Genomic DNA, 18,654 nt, shown 5'->3' with positions numbered 1-18,654 from the left:
AACGTTGGCGCTGAGGCCGCTTCAGGGCACCATGTGCCACCATTTGAAGGCGAAGGGCTTACGCCGGACGTTGGTGCCGCAATGGACCTCTCCGGAGAGGACGTGGTAGGAGAAGTAGTCGTCGATGAAGGTGCAGGTGAGGCCCAGGGGCTCCAGCAGTGCCCGCAGCCGCTCCTCCAGGCAGCACTGCCCACCCACCAGTGGTCCGAAGGGTTTGGGGATGCCCAGGTGCCTGCCCAGCACCAGCATGTTCACCTGCAGCACGGGGATGCCCGTGAGAACGCAAATCCCACCCCAAATTCCCGCCCCGGCTTGGTGTGGTGTTACCATGTCCGGGAAGAAGGCTTCGGCGCCGGTGGTCACGTCGCCTCGGAAGAGCTGGGGGATGTCGAGGATGTCCGGTTCGGCCAGTCCCAGCGCCCGCTTGAGGATGTCCCGGTTCCAGCTGATGCAGCTCTGGAGGGAGGGAGGGGGGTGTCAGCGGTGGTGCGGGGCAGGGGGGGAGGGATGGATGGACAGAGGGACAGATGGATAGAAGGAGGGAGGGACAGACAGACGGAGGGAGTGGATGGATGGAGGGAGGGGGACAGAGGGATGAAAGCATGGGTGGGTGAATGGAGAGATGGATGGAGGGATGGGTGGGTGGACAGACGGAGGGATGGATGGACAGAGGGATGGAGGGAGAGATGGGTGGAGGGATGGAGGGAGGGGGACACAGGGATGGACAGAGGGATGAAGGCGTGAGTAGGTGAATGGAGAGACAGGTGGAGGGATGGACAGAGGGATGGGTGGACAGATGGAGGGATGGATGGACAGGAATTGACAAAGGGATAGACAGGTAGACGGAGGGATGGAGGCGTGGGTGGGTGGATGGATGGAGAGTTAGGTGGACAGATGGACAGAGGGATGGGTTGACAGAGGGAGGAATGGGAGGGAGGGGTGGAGGAACGGAGGGGTGGAGGGACGGAGGGATGGGTGGAGGGATGAGTGGATGGAAGGATGGACAGAAGGATGGGTAGACAGGGATGGGCAGACAGATGGAGGGATGGAGGGATGGGTGGACAGAGGGAGGGACTGAGAGATGGATGGAGGGGTGGACAGATGGAGGGATGAATGGGTGGATGGACAGACAGAGGAATGGAGGGATGGGTGGATGGAGGGACAGGTGAATGGAGAGAGAGGGATGGGTGGATGGATGGACAGAGGGATGGATGGAGGGATGGACAGAAGGATGGGTAGACAGAGGGATGGGTGGATGGACAAAGGGATGGACAGAGGAATAGGTGGACAGATGGAGGGAGGGATGGGTGGGCGGATGAAGGCATGGATGTATGGACAGAGGGACAAAGGGATGGGTGGATGGATGGAGGGACGGAGGCATGGGTAGAGGGACAGAGGGACAAAAGGATGGGTGGGATGGAGGGAGGGACAGGGCGGGCTGGAAAGAAGCCCTGCACTCCCCTTCCTCACCTGAACATAATTATTGAATTTCCGGAGGCCTTCGTTAGCCAGAATCTCATTTATCGTCGGTTTGGGCACCTTCTCCAGTCCTGCAGCACAAATAACTGGGCAGAAATTCTTCCCCCACCAAGTTTGGGACAAGACTGCCGGGCCTGAGCCAGGAGCTCCCCCATTTTGGGAGTCACCGGCAGCGAGCGCCATCCTAACCCGGGAAACCAAATCTATGCAGCTTTTTAATTAACGGTGCTTCTTTCCGTCCCCCATCCTTGCTGCCGGCAGCACTTTCCAGCCATTAGCTGGGATTCGGGGTGCCGTGGGTTCGCCCGCCCCATTGCATTTTGCAAGAAAAAGGGAAAAACAACCCATTGAGCCCCATTTTTCATCTCCCCTACCCTCAAACATCGCCGCTTCGCCGAACCCCTCCTCTTGCTTCTCCTTGAGGAGCTGGTAGCAGGCGCTGGGACTGGCCAGGAGCAGCCGAAAACCCTGGTGAGGGAGAAAGGGATGATTTTTGGGGGTGGAATAAAGATTGCGCCCCACTTTTTTCTTTTTTCTCCCCTCTCCCCCCTCGCCCGGACTCGTTACCTTCCGATCAGGCGCAGGGACGAAGCTGAGAAACTCATCTACGTGGCCGACATGGAGCCAGTCCGAAAACAGCTCCACCGGCGCCTGCACTTGTTGGGCGACGAGAAAATCCTTGACGGCTTTCGCCATCCGCCGGCCGCCGAATCTGGGGGGAGGAGGAGGCCACAAGAGGGGGGGGAACTGCCAATTTGGGGTGCAAAGTGATGCAACCAACCTCAAATAGTGCATAAAAATCTTTTTTTGGGTGTAGGTTGTTTTTTTTTCCCCAATGCTCTGATGACTCCATCCTGCCCCTCACCTGGGGAAGCTGCTGCCGATCAGGATGCGGCCCAAGGGGTACTCCTTGCCCCGTACCGTCACGGGGGGGCTCACCTCCAAATTTCCAAAGGAATCGAGGCTGGAAGCGCCCTCCGGTGCTTGCCGGGCCACGTAGCCGAAATCAGGGCCCTGGATGGGGGGAAAAAGAAGGTGATGATGGTTTAAAAAGAAGCTGTAAGCAGCCGAAATGCAGCACTGTCAAATCATTTTCCGTGCTGGCTCTGCACTTTCCCAAAAATGTAAGAAAAAAATGGACTTATTCTATTTTTCTTTTATGGGTTTGCAAAGCTTTATGCCTTGCTGGGAAAGGGAGAAGGAAGGGATTGGGTACCAGGATGCTCTTGACGGGGAAATCCTTCAGTCCCCGGTCACGGGGTGAGTCGAAGACGACGGGGAAAGTCTTGTGGGGAGCTTGCACGTAGCCAAATTCGACCTCGTCCTGGAGAAGGGATGGAGAAGATGAGGGGAGCCCCCCTGGAGCTGCTGCAGCGAGGATGGGGCTGGGCATCATCCTGCACCCACCTGGATCCAGCGGTCCTGACGGTTCTCCGGCAGCGGGCAGACGGTGAGCGGGCACTTGGCTTTCTCGGCCACAGCACCCACGGCCGCCACGAAATCCTCGTTATCATCCACGCTGGGAAGAAAAATGGGATGTGGGGGCTGATCCAGCACCGGGCAGGATGCGGCCGCCCACCTAGAACCCACCTACAGACGAAGACCTCCAGCGGTGCGGCCGTGTTGGGGGTCATGATCCATGGAGCCACGCGGAAAACCACCGTGTCGGTGAAAATCGGCGTCTCCAGCAAACCCTGAGATGAGGGTAGAGGGGTGGACAGCGTTTGGGGTCCGCTGTCCCCCACGTTACGGCTCACCCTGGCTCCCCCCCAGGGGTCAGTACCTTCTCCGGGCTCTCCAGCAGCGTGACGTGGAATGCCACCAGTCCCGAAAAGCCGACGTCGGGGAAGGCGAGTCCCTCCACATAGAAGATGCTCTCCTCCTGATGCCGGCTGGGTTTGACGGCGTAGGCGAGCTTCGAGCCCCCCAGCACGTGTTTGTACTCCTCCAGCGCAACGCTGTCTGCGGGTGTAAGCACCGTGCGACCCCCCCCCTTAAAAAAACAATCCCTTTTCTGCCCCATTTCAGCTCCGTTTTTTTGCTAAACCCTTGCAAAAAAAAAAAAAAAGCATATTTGAGCCCACGGAGCATGCACGGGGCGGGGAGCAAAATCACCCGGTGCATCAGATAAAACCGCGCCCTGGGATGTAGGTTGGATGGTGCAGAAGAGACGCGCGCTCTGCTGCAAGCATCTGGCTTGAACCTCGATAATTTGGGGTGTCTGTCCCCCCTCAAATCCCCACATCGGGCACTCACTGCCGCCGTAGAAAACACCGACTTTATCGGCGTTGCCGAAGTCCACGTGGAGGAGGAGGCGGTGGCCGGTGAAGATGGTGCGAGGTCCTCGGGTCCGCAGCACCATCTGTGACATGTCCTTCAGGTCTAAAGGGGGGAAAAAGAAGTGTAAGAAAGGAAAATCTGGGGGGGGGAAATCTAGGAAAATGGGGGGTTCTTGTATGGGATGTGCCAGTACCGGCGTAGGAGCGGATGGCGGTATCGCGGTTATCTGGCATCTCGGCTTTGGGGTCGTCACGGTCGCAGTTCACCAGCAGGATGGCCCCGTGTCCATCAGGACCCCACGTCCACGTTGCCTGGAGGAGGGGGGGTGGAAGAAAGCAGGGCTGGGGGGGAGGGGGGGTCAGCCATCACCCCCCGCCCCCCTCAAACCCCACAGTGGTCCTGGGGGACTCCTACCACCCCACGTTATACCTTATCCAGCAGCGTCCTGCTCACCGCCCCGCTGCGGCTGGTGTCGGCGTCCAGCGAGACCTCTGCGGCGAGAGGGGTGCCGCGGGGGTTAGAACACACACACACACACATCCCCCACCGGCGCTGTGATTTGGGGGTGTCGTACCCCCCCCCCCCACTTACCCACGCAGGTGAGGTACAGCATGGCTCTGGCCACGGGCACCCCGCCGGCCTCCCCGAAATACGAAATCCTGACCTGCAAGAAGGAGCGGGCGCTCGCCACCGCGCGAAGAAGGGCCCGCATCCTGCCGGTGGCAACGGGCACCCACCTTTTCATCGCCCACGTCCTTGCTGAGAGCGTCCATGGCCAGCAGCACCTCAGTGCCGGCGGCCAGGGGCCAGCGGCACACGCTGGAGGGCAACTTGACGCTCTGCGTGTCATGCACCACGTAGAGCTTCACGCCCGGCGTCCCCTGCACGTGGAAGGCGACGGCGTCTTTGGGTGCAGATCTGGAGTGGGGTTGGGGGGGGGGGAAAGCCCAATGAGAGCCCCCGGTGGGGGCAACGCTGCAGTAATAGAGCGTGCGGCCATCCGCAGGCGACGCAAGTCCTGCCACATGCAAGAAATCTTGCAACACGTGAGGAATCCTGCAAGGGGCAGCCGCAACGAGCCGCCCAAAATGCAAGGAATCCTGCAAAACGCAGTTGCGACACGTCCTGCAGTACGCAACAGCCATAAATCCTGCGATACGCAGCAAATCCTGCGGAAGGAAATTCCACCAAGTCCTTCAATACTCCACAAACCCGGCAATTTGCAGTCGCAACAAGTCCTGCAAAATGCAACGAATGCAGGCCTGCAATTGCAACGAGTCCTGCGATATGCAAAGCGCAATTGCAACAGGTTCTTCACCACCCAACAAACCCCGTGAGATGCAATTGCAGCGAATCCTGCAACAGAGCCTGAAAATGACAATTGCAACCGGTCCTTCGCTACGCAGCAGATCCTGCAAACGGCGATTATAACAAATCCTGCAACGGGCAAATTGCAACAAATCCCGCAGAAGGTGATTACGACAAATCCCGCCAGAGACAACAAATCCTGCGAAAGGCAACGGCAATAAATCCTGCAAAATTAATTGGGAGGGACCCCGCAAGATGCGCCAAATCTTGCGATCTTCAATCGCACCAAGTGATGCAAAATGCAACAAGCCCCGCAATATGAAAGTGCAACAACCCCCCGCGATATTAATGGCAATAAACCCTGCAACACGCACCAACTTTTTGCAATATTCAACTGCAACGAACCCTGAAAAAATGCAATTGCAGCAAATCCTGCGATATCCCGTCCCAGCAAAACCCCGGAGCTGGTCCGGGGGGGGTGGGGGGAGGGATTTTGGCATGGGGTTGCCCAAATATTCACATTTCACCCCGCGGCGACGAGCCCTGACCGGTCGCATCCCCTTAAGAGCGAAGCAAAGCTGTGACAGCGGGGCAGGCTGCAGCTCGCATCGCTCCGCCTCGGCGCGAGAGGCCACGGGCGACGGGCCGAGGAGCACAAATCCTGACCCGCGATGGGGGGAAACCCGCATCCGTCCCCCGGGGAAAAACCCACCCCGGGGTCAGCGGGAGAGGACAGGATGCTGTCGGCAGCGATGGTGCAGCAGGTTGGGATGCATTAAGGAAAATAAAACCCCCAAGTTGCTGTTTGAACTGGGCTTTAAGGAAGCAAAAAGCAAAACCCGCTGCTGAAAAGCACTTGAATTTGGGCTGGGGCCAGCGAAGCAGCTGAAACATGCAGTGCCAGGACGTGACACCCCGGCCAGCAGCATCGCAGCGGTTTCGCTCTCTGTGTTCCACCGAAACCAGGAAATATTTGCATTTTGCGGGAGGGAGGACGCAGCAAACCCCGGCCGGGATGTGAACCTCAGCCCCAGGACATCGTTTAAAGCTCCCAGGGTGGCGCTTTTTGCACCCAAAAAACTGCAAAATCCCCCTTGGATGGCTCACTGCCCGGCTGCCACATCACAATTTGGAGCATCCTCTTCCTCCCGGGGCTCCGCATCCCCTGGAAAAACCACCCCAAGCAGCAGCAGCAGCCTCCTCCCCACCTTGAGCTATTTTTATCAGCTTGATTAAGGGGATAAAAGTTAAAAAAAAAAAAAAAAAAAAAAAAAAGCAGATTTAGCAGATTTTCATTTCTTTTTTCCCCCCTCGGCGTTGCGGCCGCTTACCCGCGGACGTCCAGGGAGAGCTCAGTGCCCAGCACGCAGACGGTGCTGGTGGGACGCTGGGTGGAGAGCTGGACGTGGCGCTGCTGGGCCATGCCGGCGGGCCCCCAGGGCACCCTTGGGTGCTGCGATGGGTGGCACGAGGGGATTTATAAAGCCTGAATGCTGGGAGGGGATTAACCAAAGCTCAGCTTAATCCCACCTCCGGGCTGGGTGTGCGCGGTGCCCGGCCGTGCTCCCCGGCGATGGATGGAGTGTGAATCAGCAGAGGGGGGAAAAGCACCCCAAGACACCCCTGAGGGTTTGGGGTTGGTTTGTTGTTGGTTTTTTTTTTCTTTTTAAGAAGCTCGGGGGTGGTTCGGGTTGTTTTTTTTTTTTTTTTCTCCCCCCTCTTAACACAAAGAGATGCTGATGGGACCGGCCACTCTTAAACCCACGCCATAAAATATTCAGCGTGACACTGGAGCCGAGTTGGGGACGTGCCAGCACCGGACTCGGAGGCGTTTTATTTCTCCTCCTAAAGGTTTTTATTTGCCTAGCTAGAAAAAATGGCTTTAATTCTTATTTTTGAGGGGGTTGAAGGTGTAAGCTGGGTGCTTGCCCCATCCCCTGGGTCTGGGGGTCGATACGTCACCTGCGGTGGGGACAACAGACCCCACTGCGGCTTTAATCGTCTTTGTTTTAATTAAATCCTCGCCTCGGCGTGGGAGAGCCCTTTGCCGATGCAGCTGTCCCCCCACCAACTCCCTGCGGGATCACGCGCCACTAGAATTTAATATCTCTCAGGCCGGGGAAACTCAGCAGAGCCATAACCGCAGGGAAAGGGAGGTCCTGGGGTTAGAAATCCTCTTTTTGGTTAAAAAAAAAATAAAAAAGGAGTGCCAAGAGGGATGTGTGACTCCTTTTGGAGAGCATCCCCCTTGTTTCTCCTGCAGCGCTTGCGTTGCAGCGGTTTATACTGGAGGCGTAGCTATGCTTTTACACCTCAAAAAGTATTGCTGGAAAAGCAAATTGCCCCCCCAAAAAATAGTGGGTTTAGCCCCATAATAGCTCCTGGGGTTACACAGGGCTAAACAACGCCCAGGGCAGGGGACTGGTTTCGGTTCCTGCTGGGTGAGGGCAGCGCTGGCAGGAGAAACGGGCAGGGGTGCCAGGTGGGACGGGGAAATGCCACGCTTCGTTTGCCATGAAAAGAGGGAGAGAAAGAGCAACCGGAGCGGCTGCAAAAGGAAAAGGAAATTTTCTCATTGGGAAAGATGTAAAATAATTTGCATGAGGACAGGGCACACCGTGTCGGGGCAAAGAGCCGGTCTCCCCAAGGGGAGGTGGTTTTTGACTAATAAAGGGAATTTTTTGGAGGGATTATTAGCTACAAACCCTGGATAAGGCACTATAAGACCCTTTGCAGTGGGACGCGGCTTCAAACCCCCAAAGCAGTCTCCTTGCCTGCTGACTTGCACGCACCACGCTCCCAAAGACGCTCCGTGTCTATCCTCCACCCACCGCAGTTGTGGCCATCCCATAAAGGCACCATTCCCATAACAAACCCACGTGCTTAAAAAAATAAAATAAATTAAAGGTTTCAAACAACATTTTCAACCCAACAGCTGAGGAAAAAAAAAGGACGGGAGATGGGGAAGAGCTGCGCCCTCAGTGTTAATGCAGCTTTATTGGCGAAACCTTTAATTTTGATGCATCTTCTGATGCACCAAATGCACCTTCATCCTCCGGTTGCAGGACCTGAGCCCGACCCCGGGCGCTTCAGGGCACCATGTGCCACCATTTGAAGGCGAAGGGCTTACGCCGGACGTTGGTGCCACAGTGGACATCACCGGAGAGGACATGGTAGGAGAAGTAGTCATCGATGAAGGTGCAGGTGAGGCCCAGGGGCTCCAGCAGCTCCCGCACCCTCTCCTCCAGGCAGCACTGCCCACCCACCAGTGGTCCAAAGGGCTTGGGAATACCCAGGTGCCTGCCCAGCACCAGCATGTTCACCTGCAGCCGGACCAAAAATCAGTGTTTTCCACCCAAAAGGTGTGTTCGCATCAGGTGTGGATGAAAAAAGAGGGGTGGGAGGGGAGGAGGTGCCGGAGGTCTCACCATATCTGGGAAAAGGGCATCCGCACGGGAACCTTTCAGGATGAAGAGCTGGGGGATGTCAATGATGTCCTGCTCACTCAAGCCCAGCTCCTGCTTCAGGAGGTCGCGGTTCCAGTCAATGCAGCGCTGCAGAAAGGAGGGACATAGAATTGCCACCCCAGGCCATCCCAGTCCCCCAAATCCCATGCACGGACCCATGTGTGCCCCATTGAACCCTGCCCAGATCCTCACGAACTCTATCCCATCCCATCCCATCCCATCCCCTCCCCCTCCTGAACCCATCCCCAACCCAAGCAACTTCTTTCCTTCGGTTTTGACACCTCTTCAGTCAGTGGGACAATGGGCTGGGGTGATCAAGCACCCAAGGGTGCCTGGCTTCTTTATGGCTGCTCTTCTTGCCCGCCTGCTTTCACACTGCACGCTGCAACTCACGCCGCGGTTCCTTGCTCTTCTCCAGGATCTCTTAAAAATGCTCCCCACACCCAGAAATCACCCGGCAGCGATGCGCAAGCGAAGTGAGCAACTCCACCCAAATCCAGGGGTGCAAAGACCCACCTGCACGTGCCTGTTGTCATTCCTCAGCGATTCATCCGCCAGGATTTCGTCAATGCTTCTCTTCTCAGTGCCCTTCATCCCTGTGTGGGGACCAGAGCAGAGCGGTAAGGGACACCGATAAGGGATGCCAATGGTCCCCACCAGACTGCAGGGGTGCCCTCACCCGCTGTCTTACCGACGAGCTGCATGGCTTCACCGTGGCCCTGCCTCTGCTTCTCCTTGAAGAGCTTGTAGCAGGCATTGGGGCTGGCCAAGAGGAGCCGGAAACCCTGTGGGAGAGAGCCCAGGGGTTCACGCTTTGCTGTTGGTGGGATATTTTATCCCATCGTCCTGCTGAGAGACACCACGCTGACTCCAAACCCAGCCCCAAGCGTTGCAAGGTTGCACAGGATGCCACCATCACAGGGCGCATGGGTTGCCACCCAGGGACTCACCGTCTTCCAGGAAGCCACCCCAAAAGAAGGTGCATCACCCCCCATGCAGAAGCTGGAACAGCTCCAGGGACCGTTACCTTCCTATCATAAGCGGGGACGAAAGTGAGGAATTCATCCACGTGGCCCACGTTCAGCCACTCCGAGTAAATTTCCACCGGCGCCTGCACTTTCTGGGCGTAAAGAAAATCCCTGACCGCTTTGGACATCCGCCGGCCAGAGGCCCTGGGGAGCAGAGGGAGGAGGAGAAAGCAGGTGGCCATCACACCCCTCCCCAAGATTTTACCCCATCCTTCCCCCGAACATCATGCCAAGGGGAGAAGATGCACCTGCGCATCCCGTTTTAATGGGAAATACTGGGAAGAGGCTGGAAATAGCCTGAGCAATATATATCTGTATTATATATATTAATTGATCCAAATATATACTATATTAATATATAGCATATATTAATATATAGCACATAAATCTATAAAGATATTCTATGTTACTATATTATCCATTAATATATCTATATATTATATAGCTACATTATATATTAAAATATCTATATAATATATATTTTTTATATGTAGGTTGTGTATATCTATAGGCATCTGTGCATTACATCCCCCGTTCCGCTCAGGCACCTTTGGATTCAATTTCCCCCCATCCCTGTGAATCCTAAATCGCTCCTTACACAGCGCTTCGCACAGGGGTGAAGTTTTCTTAGACAGACAGCAGCAGGCTGGGAAAACATTAATTAAATTTCTCGTAATAAGGGATAATTACGGTCCCAGCGAGGCTGGGAAAATGCCATTTACCCGCCACGGTAACCGAAGCAAGCTCCCTGCCTTACAGCGGGGCTGGGGTCAGAGCATCCCATTTGTTTTCCTGGATCATACCCCATCTGGATTCGTCCCCGTTGTTATTTTTCCAGGAAAATAACCTCCTTTGTGGAGGATTTTGCAGGGTGCTGTTGTTCCCGCGGGGCTGCCTAGCACTGCCTGCCCAGAGCAAAACAATTTCCAGTTATTCAGGATTTTACTCTTTCCTGGATTCCCCTGCTTTTCCTTTTAATAGGAGGGAAATAAAAACAAGCCCAGGTGCTTACAGTGCTTTAGGATCACCGTAAAAGCACCAGAGAGGAGAAGGTAAAAATCAGAGCAGTGGCAGGATTTTGTAAGGGATGAAGGAATAATGATGCGCATTAAATCTGGGATTTGATGGGAATCGGCCCCAAATTTCCACTCTTGAAGGGCGCAACCTTTTCTCATGAGAGGATTTTCAGTGCTTCCCCGCATCCTGGAGGGAGGGCTTGAGCCCCACCGCATCTCACCAAGGCAGGGGGCTTCCGATCAGGATTCGGCCCAGGGGATACTCCTTCCCTCGCACCGTCACCGGTGGGCTCACGTCCAGGTTGCCGAAGGAGTCGAGGCTGGTGATCTCTTTCCCGGGGGGCTCACGGGTCACGTAGCCGAAATCAGGGCCCTGGGGAAGAGGGGAGAAGTGATGGGGACCCCCCGGGTGGAGGATTTGGGGGGATAAAAAAGGGGGGTTGGCAACGCAACAACGTACCAGGATCTTTTTAAAAGCAAAATCCTTCAAGCCTCTGTTCCTGGGCGAGTCGAAGACAACGGGTAAGGTCTTGTGCGGTGCTTCCACGTAGCCGAACTCCAGCTCGTCCTGTTGTGGGAAGAAGAGGAGGAAGAAGGAAGAGGAGGAGGAGGAAGAGGAGGAAGGTTCCTGGTGGGGTGATAACCATCTCGGCGAGGTGTGCGGTGAGGGTGGAGCAGGAAATGGGGCAAACCTGGCAAAGCCCGGCTGTTGCCCTTAAGCCCGAGGAAGGCAGCTGCCGCCTTCTCCCAGGGGGTGACACCCCACATGGCACCGCAGTGCCTGGCACGGGTCACCCCTGGGGAAGCAACACGTGGCCACAACGGGCAGGGAAGCGGGGCAGGGACAGCAGAGTTTGGGCATGCTGCGCGGAGCACGTGGCATGTCCAGCCGGCATGCGCCATGTCCTCCTGGTGACACACTGTGGGGTCCCTCTTGCAATGGGGTCTCTCTTGTAATATCCCATGGGATCCCACTCGCAGTGGGGACCCTCTTGCAGTGTCCTCTTGGGGACCCCCTAGCAAAGCCCCACGGGGTCCTTTTGCAATGGGGACCCTTTTGCAATGAAGTACCTCTTACAATGCCCCCAGAAGGTCCCTCTTGCAATAGGACCCCTCTTGCAATGTCTTATAGGGTCCCTCTCGCAATGGGGTCCCTCTCGCAATGCCTCCATTAGGACCCTCTTATAAATGGGCATCTCTTGCGATGTCCCATGGGGTCTCTCTTGCAATGACCCATCAGGTCCATGGACAACATCCCTGTCCGTGCTGGTTGCCACCACCAGCAGCATTTCCCCATGCCTGGTTCACCTCTTAGCATCTAAGTACTCGTCCAAGCAACTCAGCTAGTCCCTCCCAGGTGTGTCAGCAATGGGGGTGACACCCAATGTGCCCAAAAACCTGTAAGGGATGAGGAGAGCCGTGTATTGCAAGCATCAATTGATGACCTGGATCCAGCGGTCACTGCGGGTTTCCACTTCCGAGCAGATGGTCAGCTTGCAGTTGGCTTTCTTCAGCAGGACCCGGAGCCCTTCCAGAAAGACTTGGTTGGAGTCTGGGCCCTGCTGGATGCTGGAGGGAGAGGAAGAAGCAAACGCTGCGAGCGGGAATCACAAGAAGTCCACCCCAGCCCAGACTGTGCAGCACATTCCTCATTCCCAAATGCACTGGGAATGTTCTGCATGAGGTTAGACCCTGGAGAAGGTCCTCCAGCCTTTCTCCTTGGGGTTTCAATGACTGCAGGAGTGTCAGCGGGCTCCCTACCCAAATATTTCCTCCATTATAGCATGCATAAAGCCTGGCTCGCCCTATAGCGTCTACGTAGCAAGGAAGGGTCAAAAGGTCCTCCTTGGAGAGTCACCCAAGGCAGGAGAGCAATGGGTTGATGTCCCACCTACCTGCAGACAAAAACCTCCACAGGCTGCTGGGTGTTTGGTGTCATTATCCAGGGTGCTACGCGGAAAACCACTGTATCCGTGAAAATTGGGGTGCCCGGTGCATTCTGCAAGGGGTGAAACACCAGGGAGCGGTGGTTGAAAACCTCACCATTGGGGGACTTTGCAGGGGATGGGGCAAACCCAACGTACCTTATGGGGAACCTCCAGCAAGCTGGCGCTGAAGGAAACCAACCCAGAGAAGCCCACGTCAGGGAAAGCCAACCCTTCAACATAGAAGGTGTTTTCTCCATTGCCGACATGGTCCAGCACGTAGGAGAGCTTGTCCGGCCCCAACACGGGTTTGTAGTGGGGGTGTGAGTCACTCCCTAAAGAAACACCGAAATACCCAACCCAAGACGGGGTGACCAACCTGTCCACCGGGCTGGAAGGAGGCACCAGCGAGGAGGTGGCTGATGCTGATGTGGTTTGCAGAGGAGTGGGTGTGCCTCCTCTTCTCTGGGGAACACACTTGATCTTCCTCATACAAAGAGGACTCTATACCCTCAGGTCCAACCCTTTCAAGGTGGATGGCTCCAGTTAAGCATCTAATGATATACTTGTGTTCCCTGACCTGATTTTCTGCAGGGAGCTGCTGGGGATCCAGCTGCTGGGGTGTTCAAAGGCAAAACGCGCTGCCCGACAAGATGGGCTGCTTTGGCTGCTGGGTCATCACCCTCACTGAAAAGGTGCCAGGAGCCACGTGGGGGTTATCTGCCCAGTAGGAATGTCAAAACTTCAGCAGCCCCACTGAGAAAAGGTTTTTTTATCCTTTTCCCCTTTATTTTTCCCATATAACCCCATCTTCTAGAATAGAAGAGGAGCTTTGGGGATAAATGAGTGCTTCTGGCAATCGGAGGCACCCAGCCCCTAGCCACGGTAAACAAAAAAAATCAGGGTTCACCCACCTCAGGATCATGCACAGATATCTGGGAAGGAAGGAAGAAGTACTCACGGATAGCGTGGAAAACCCGCACTTTATCTGCGTTCGACTCGGGGATGTGCAGGACCACCTGGTACTCAGCAAAGATAGCGCTGGGGCCTTGAGTCCGCAGCAGCATGACGGACATGTCCTGGAGGTCTATGGTGCGGAAAAAGATGGAAAGAGGGGACACGGAGAGAGGGGAGGGAGGTGCTGCAAGCAGGAAACACTCCAGTGAGATCTTTTGAGTACCTTTGCGCTGCAGATGACACCCTACCTGCAGTGGTCCGTATGTCCACCTGACCGCTGTCTGGGCCCCCTGTGCCAGGGCTGTCCCGGTCACAGTTGACTAGAAGCACGGCACCTTGCCCATCTGGACCCCACGTCCACTTGTCCTGGAGGAAAAGCACCCAAAGAGGATGGGAGCAAGATTTCCCCCATCCCAGCCTCCTCCCAAACCGGGGGAAACCCCACGACCACGCTCAGAGGACAACCCACAACACACAATCAAGACTGGTGGGGAGACAGCAGCAATGCTTTCAAGCCACTAAATTTCCTAACCTCAGTTTCTAGCAGGGCCGGCAAAGACTATTTCAAACAGATCTTATCTTCTAGCAAGCCAGAAAGTATCTGCCAGGCTTCATCCGGGCAACACTATGCCATTTCTAGAAATGCATCTTATCTCATTGTACGCTTTGTGCTGCCAATTGGGCTGCAGCTAATTCTAATTACCCAGGTGTAAGTGCTTGGGCATATGCAGATTTGTTGCCAAAGGGGTAAATCTCTTGCTGTTTGCAAAACTTGCAGCTGACTCATTTAGTGGCATGTTTCAAGTCCAAAAAGGGGAAAAAAAAAAAAAAAAAAGAAAGAAAAGAAAATAAAGCAGAGTATTTTCTCCTATATAATCCTTGGGGCTGGACTGGAGAAGCAGGAGATTTTGGCATGGAATAAGAAAATCAAGTCTTTTCCTCTTCAATTAGTACGTTGAGAATTCGCCATGCGATTTTCTCTAATTCAGACACCAGCAATACCACTCAAGTCCCTCTCCCTCCTGGAGATGTAGGGGGAAAAGACTGCAAACAACCACATCCTGTGTTGACCCTCCATACGTTGCCTACAGCAAAGCTTCTCCTTACCTTGTCCTTCCCTCTGCTCTTCACTCTCCCATTACGGCTCACATCCACGTCCAGGGATACCTCTGAAACATCAAGAGAGAAGGAAGCCACTGGCAGGGGAATGAGCTCTCAGCAGCATTTTGGGGTCATCCTTGGCACTAGTCATCAGTCATCCAACACCAACCCCACCTTCACACCCCAAAGCTGCTTCAGACCAAACATCTCCAATAAAATGCCAATAGAAAAGCCAACTTGATGGCTTTTTCATGTCTTTCCCCCTTCGGTCTCCAGCTACTTTCTCCCATCTTGGTTCACCCAGATGGGATGTACCCACTTCATGGCATATTTTGCGTTTTTCATGAAGCCAAAACACGGTGGAGGCTTGAAAGTGTTTTCACCATGGGTGAATGGACATCTAAATAATTACCGGGCTTGATGCAATATTTGAGAAGGACTTTCCCTTACAGAGCTCTTCTTGGCCCAAATCTCTGCCTCTGCTACAACAAAGTGGAGGTTTACTAGCGACCTCGTCTAAACCCTATCTAAATCTGAATTAAGCCTATCTTAATACAGAGACTCCTCCAAATCGGATATATAGCGTGTGAAAAACACAGGCACTGAAACAGAGATTGTCCTTCTCTTTGATGCAGAGAGGAGGACACGGAGAAGCTGGAAATGAAGCTCTAAATCTAAGCAAGTCAAGAGCATTTGGTAAGGCAAAAGCCCTGTGGACAGCGGTGACCCTAGATGGAGACCATCAGTGATGGGACGTGGAAAACCATCAGCCTCTTCAGGTGTAATTTTGGAAGGCATATGTATGACTTAAGGACACAGGTCTGGCTGTCATGTGAACGCTTTAGAAAATTCCAAATTTAGGGTAATTAATCCATCCAAGTGGAAGGCTCTGCATCCAGACTGGTTGTCTAGACTCCCTTTGTAGTCAGTACAGGAAAACAGGCATTTCATGGGAATGATTCATCTCATCCTAAACTTCTAAAATAGGTCAGACGACTACTCTTTGGTGCCTATTCCTCTCCACTAGATGCAACGGAGGTCAAGGAGGGGGATGTCAGCCAAAGTTGGGTGAGATGGTCTCCTTCAGATCCTATTCTGCCAACGCAATGGTCTTGGCAAGCAGAAGAGGATGCTCAGTGTGTACGTTGGGTGGGGACACGGCCCAGCCTGTGTCTTTTTTGCACCATATAAGGCAGCATAATAACATTTTAATTATTTCCCTCTTGCTTGTCAGCATCAGTCAACACCCAAACCTTCATTGCACATCACAGATGGGCAGCCCGCGCCCCCCACTTAACTCCCATCCCATGAACCCAACTAGATCTTGGCATCAGAAAGGGTTGGCCGGGTTTGAAGAAGCATTGCTGTAATACCTACCTACGCAGGTGAGATACAACCAAGCCACCGAAAGCTCATTGCCTTCCCGTCCGTAGTACGAAATCTTAACCTGCGAAGACATCACCAGATCATGACCCATGTCCCATGTCCCGTCATGCTGAGTAGGTCTTTCCACTCATTGGGTTGACCAACCAACGCTATACAACAAGCTCTTGGAGCATTCATCCAAGTCATTCTCCATTAATCATAGTTCAGCCGAACCATTTCTGCCTGCTTCAGCGCAAAAACAGGCATGAAAAAAAGTCAAGGTTGGAGTATTTTTGCTGGCCGGCATGGAGTTTCTGACACCAGCTTTTGCAACCACCGCTGTCTCACATTTAGGGTACAAAATGTGATCTCCTTCTCCTTCTTAGTTTCATTTTTCGTACACGATAATTACACAATGCTTTTTAAGTTTGAGTTTTTTCCACAGAAATGAGCCCTATGTCAGCACCACCTACAAATGCTTGAGTCTGCCCATAATCCTCCCTTCTTTCCTGGAAAATTTGACTTATTTTTCCATTTTTGGTGCATAAAAAGCAACTAACCTTATTGTCATTGACAGTCCTGCTGATGACATCAATGGTCACTACAACCTCTATATCAGGATCCAGGGGCCATCTGGAGTTAATCATGGGTTTTGTCATGGGGCTGTGGATGATGTGGACCGTAACCGCAGAGGTGGCATAGACATCAAATGACATGGCATCTTTGGGGGTAGATCTGAAACAGAGAGCAGCGATGGGTTATAGACCAAGTTGTCCCTCCTATTCTCCTTTGTGACGCCAAATACTTGAACCCAGAATTAAAATCCAGCCTTAACTGGGTGGAAAGGACTCAGAAACCATCTTCAGGTGACGAAATGCATTGTCTGAATTTTATATGTATTATCTCTGTGGTGGTGTTGAGCAAGCAGAGCTCCCACTGGAGCTTCGGCACGTCCGTCCGTGGTTAAGCCTAGATTGCGAATCGCTGAAGTTTGGGCATTCAACCTCCTTCCACAGCAGCAAGAAAACCCCCAAACTTTCAACATTCCACAACAAAACCCTGAAAAAGAGCCAGGACAATTTTTGATGTTGGCCATGCGGGGAGACGGTTATCACGGGACCATACCCTGACCCGAGAGATGGCCAAACTGGAGCGGAGCCTGAATCTAAGCATGGAGAACCTGCACCCCACCTGCATGACATCCCTTGCCTTTGAAGTGCTGTCTACCTGCTCATTACAGGCCCAGCACCTCCATCCCAGGAGCACGAGTGCTCCGACCTGTCTACCATCAGGAGCCAGCCTCCCCAGCCACACGCAAAAAGGGACAGGGTGGTAAATTTTAACAGCAAGAATAAGGAAAAAAAAAAAAAAACACAACAATAACACAGAAGAGATTTATTCCTGGTGTTGCTCTTGGCATGGCAACCCTGGTGCCTGCAGTAGCTTGTAAGGGGAGATTAAAGTGTCATCTCGCTTGTCACCCCTTGTATTTAACATTATGCAACATCATAAATCCACCTGCACACTGTTACACACCGTGACTTCTTGAATTTTGCTCTATTTGCCCTGATTTTACAGCCCTCGCACTTCAGCATCACCACCAGATTCCAACCGTTCTCCATTTTCTGCCCCAAAACAGACCAAAGCACAGTCAAAGCTTGACTCATCCATCACCAAGTTCCCCTTGGCCAGTGGTCTCGGAGAACAAAATGATCTCATTTTTTTCACTTGAAAGAACATTCACCCTCTGCTTTTTTGGACCAAAGCTCAGATTTTGCTACTGAAGAGCCAAATCAGCCCATGTGGGGGCTCGGGCTCCATGTATAAATGGGACTGAGCTTGCTTTGAGTCCAAATCTAGAAAAAAAAAAATCAAATAATAGTTTTTATGTATTCCCATCCGGCCAAGAGGAGAAATAATACTCTTTTAGGGCAGCTAAAGTTCAATCCAAAGCCATTAGGGGGGACAATGGCATGTCCTGGCCCAGCTCCAACACACAACCCAAATAATTGCCCCGGATGCGATCCCAACTGGCTTGTCCTGTAGTCTCTATCATTATAAACGTGATTTATTAAATAATGACAACGTAACAGCCGGGTAAATACAGCCTCGTATCTGGCTAATAAAGCAAGTCCCGTATTTAATGCTGGAAAAATCTCTTTTTGTGAAATTGCCCACGCAAACTTGCTGGTGGATTTTTTCTGCCTGAGCCACGCATTTTATTCTTTACCCCATTTTAGCTCCAGCCAAGTTGCTCATCTTGAATTGCTCTTGCCTAATGTTTTCACAGCCAGAAATAGATCCCGCTTAGCCGGGGTGTGCATGGGCTTTGCCTGCAAATCGTCATGGCTCGGCTACGCTTCGACACCTCGCGTTTGCAAGAACCGACGTCCCTCCTTTGGGCGCAGCTCCGCATGGGACATCGTCCCCTAGAACAGACCCAGCAGGACGTGTCCCCAGTGCGCCGAACAAGTTCACCAACTCCTTGGATAAACTCATGAGGGCTCAAAATGAGCTCCGATTTCCCCCCTAGCACGCATTTTTCCTCCAAACAAAGAGCAAAACCACCATTGGGCTTCCCCGAAACCCATCAGCCCTATAGAAAATGATGGGGATACCCCGATGCCAAGCCTTACCGGCGCGTATCGAGGAAGACCTCGGTACCCAACACGCAGACGCCGTAGCTGGCGTGGCTGGTGGACATCTGCACGACGTGACGTTGGGGCAT

At 53.5% G+C, this 18,654-nt stretch overlaps 2 protein-coding genes across 2 annotated transcripts; both read right to left on the bottom strand.

The window, feature by feature from the left end:
- On the bottom strand, window positions 1-6,490 carry LOC309679999 (protein-arginine deiminase type-1-like; the record flags this gene model as incomplete). Its single annotated transcript, XM_082493482.1, has 16 exons — window positions 1-255; window positions 328-456; window positions 1,471-1,550; window positions 1,854-1,947; window positions 2,047-2,191; window positions 2,345-2,493; window positions 2,696-2,803; window positions 2,887-2,998; window positions 3,070-3,173; window positions 3,263-3,441; window positions 3,736-3,861; window positions 3,953-4,070; window positions 4,189-4,250; window positions 4,351-4,423; window positions 4,497-4,677; window positions 6,399-6,490. The coding sequence occupies 16 exons, from the start codon at window positions 6,488-6,490 to the stop codon at window positions 22-24; spliced, it is 1,986 nt and encodes a 661-aa protein (XP_082349608.1). The 3' UTR covers window positions 1-21.
- A 1,666-nt stretch (window positions 6,491-8,156) lies between these two features.
- Window positions 8,157-18,654, bottom strand: LOC309679974 (protein-arginine deiminase type-1-like; the record flags this gene model as incomplete). Its single annotated transcript, XM_082493446.1, has 16 exons — window positions 8,157-8,390; window positions 8,496-8,621; window positions 9,051-9,130; window positions 9,226-9,319; window positions 9,562-9,706; window positions 10,800-10,951; window positions 11,039-11,146; window positions 12,024-12,147; window positions 12,474-12,577; window positions 12,663-12,838; window positions 13,465-13,590; window positions 13,709-13,826; window positions 14,568-14,629; window positions 15,939-16,008; window positions 16,487-16,661; window positions 18,563-18,654. The coding sequence occupies 16 exons, from the start codon at window positions 18,652-18,654 to the stop codon at window positions 8,157-8,159; spliced, it is 1,986 nt and encodes a 661-aa protein (XP_082349572.1).

Source organism: Vanellus vanellus (genome assembly GCF_965231255.1).
Source record: "Vanellus vanellus genome assembly, chromosome: 20".
NCBI lineage: Eukaryota > Metazoa > Chordata > Aves > Charadriiformes > Charadriidae > Vanellus > Vanellus vanellus.
Note: the sequence above shows the minus strand (reverse complement) of the source record. Positions and strands in the feature narration are given on the sequence as shown.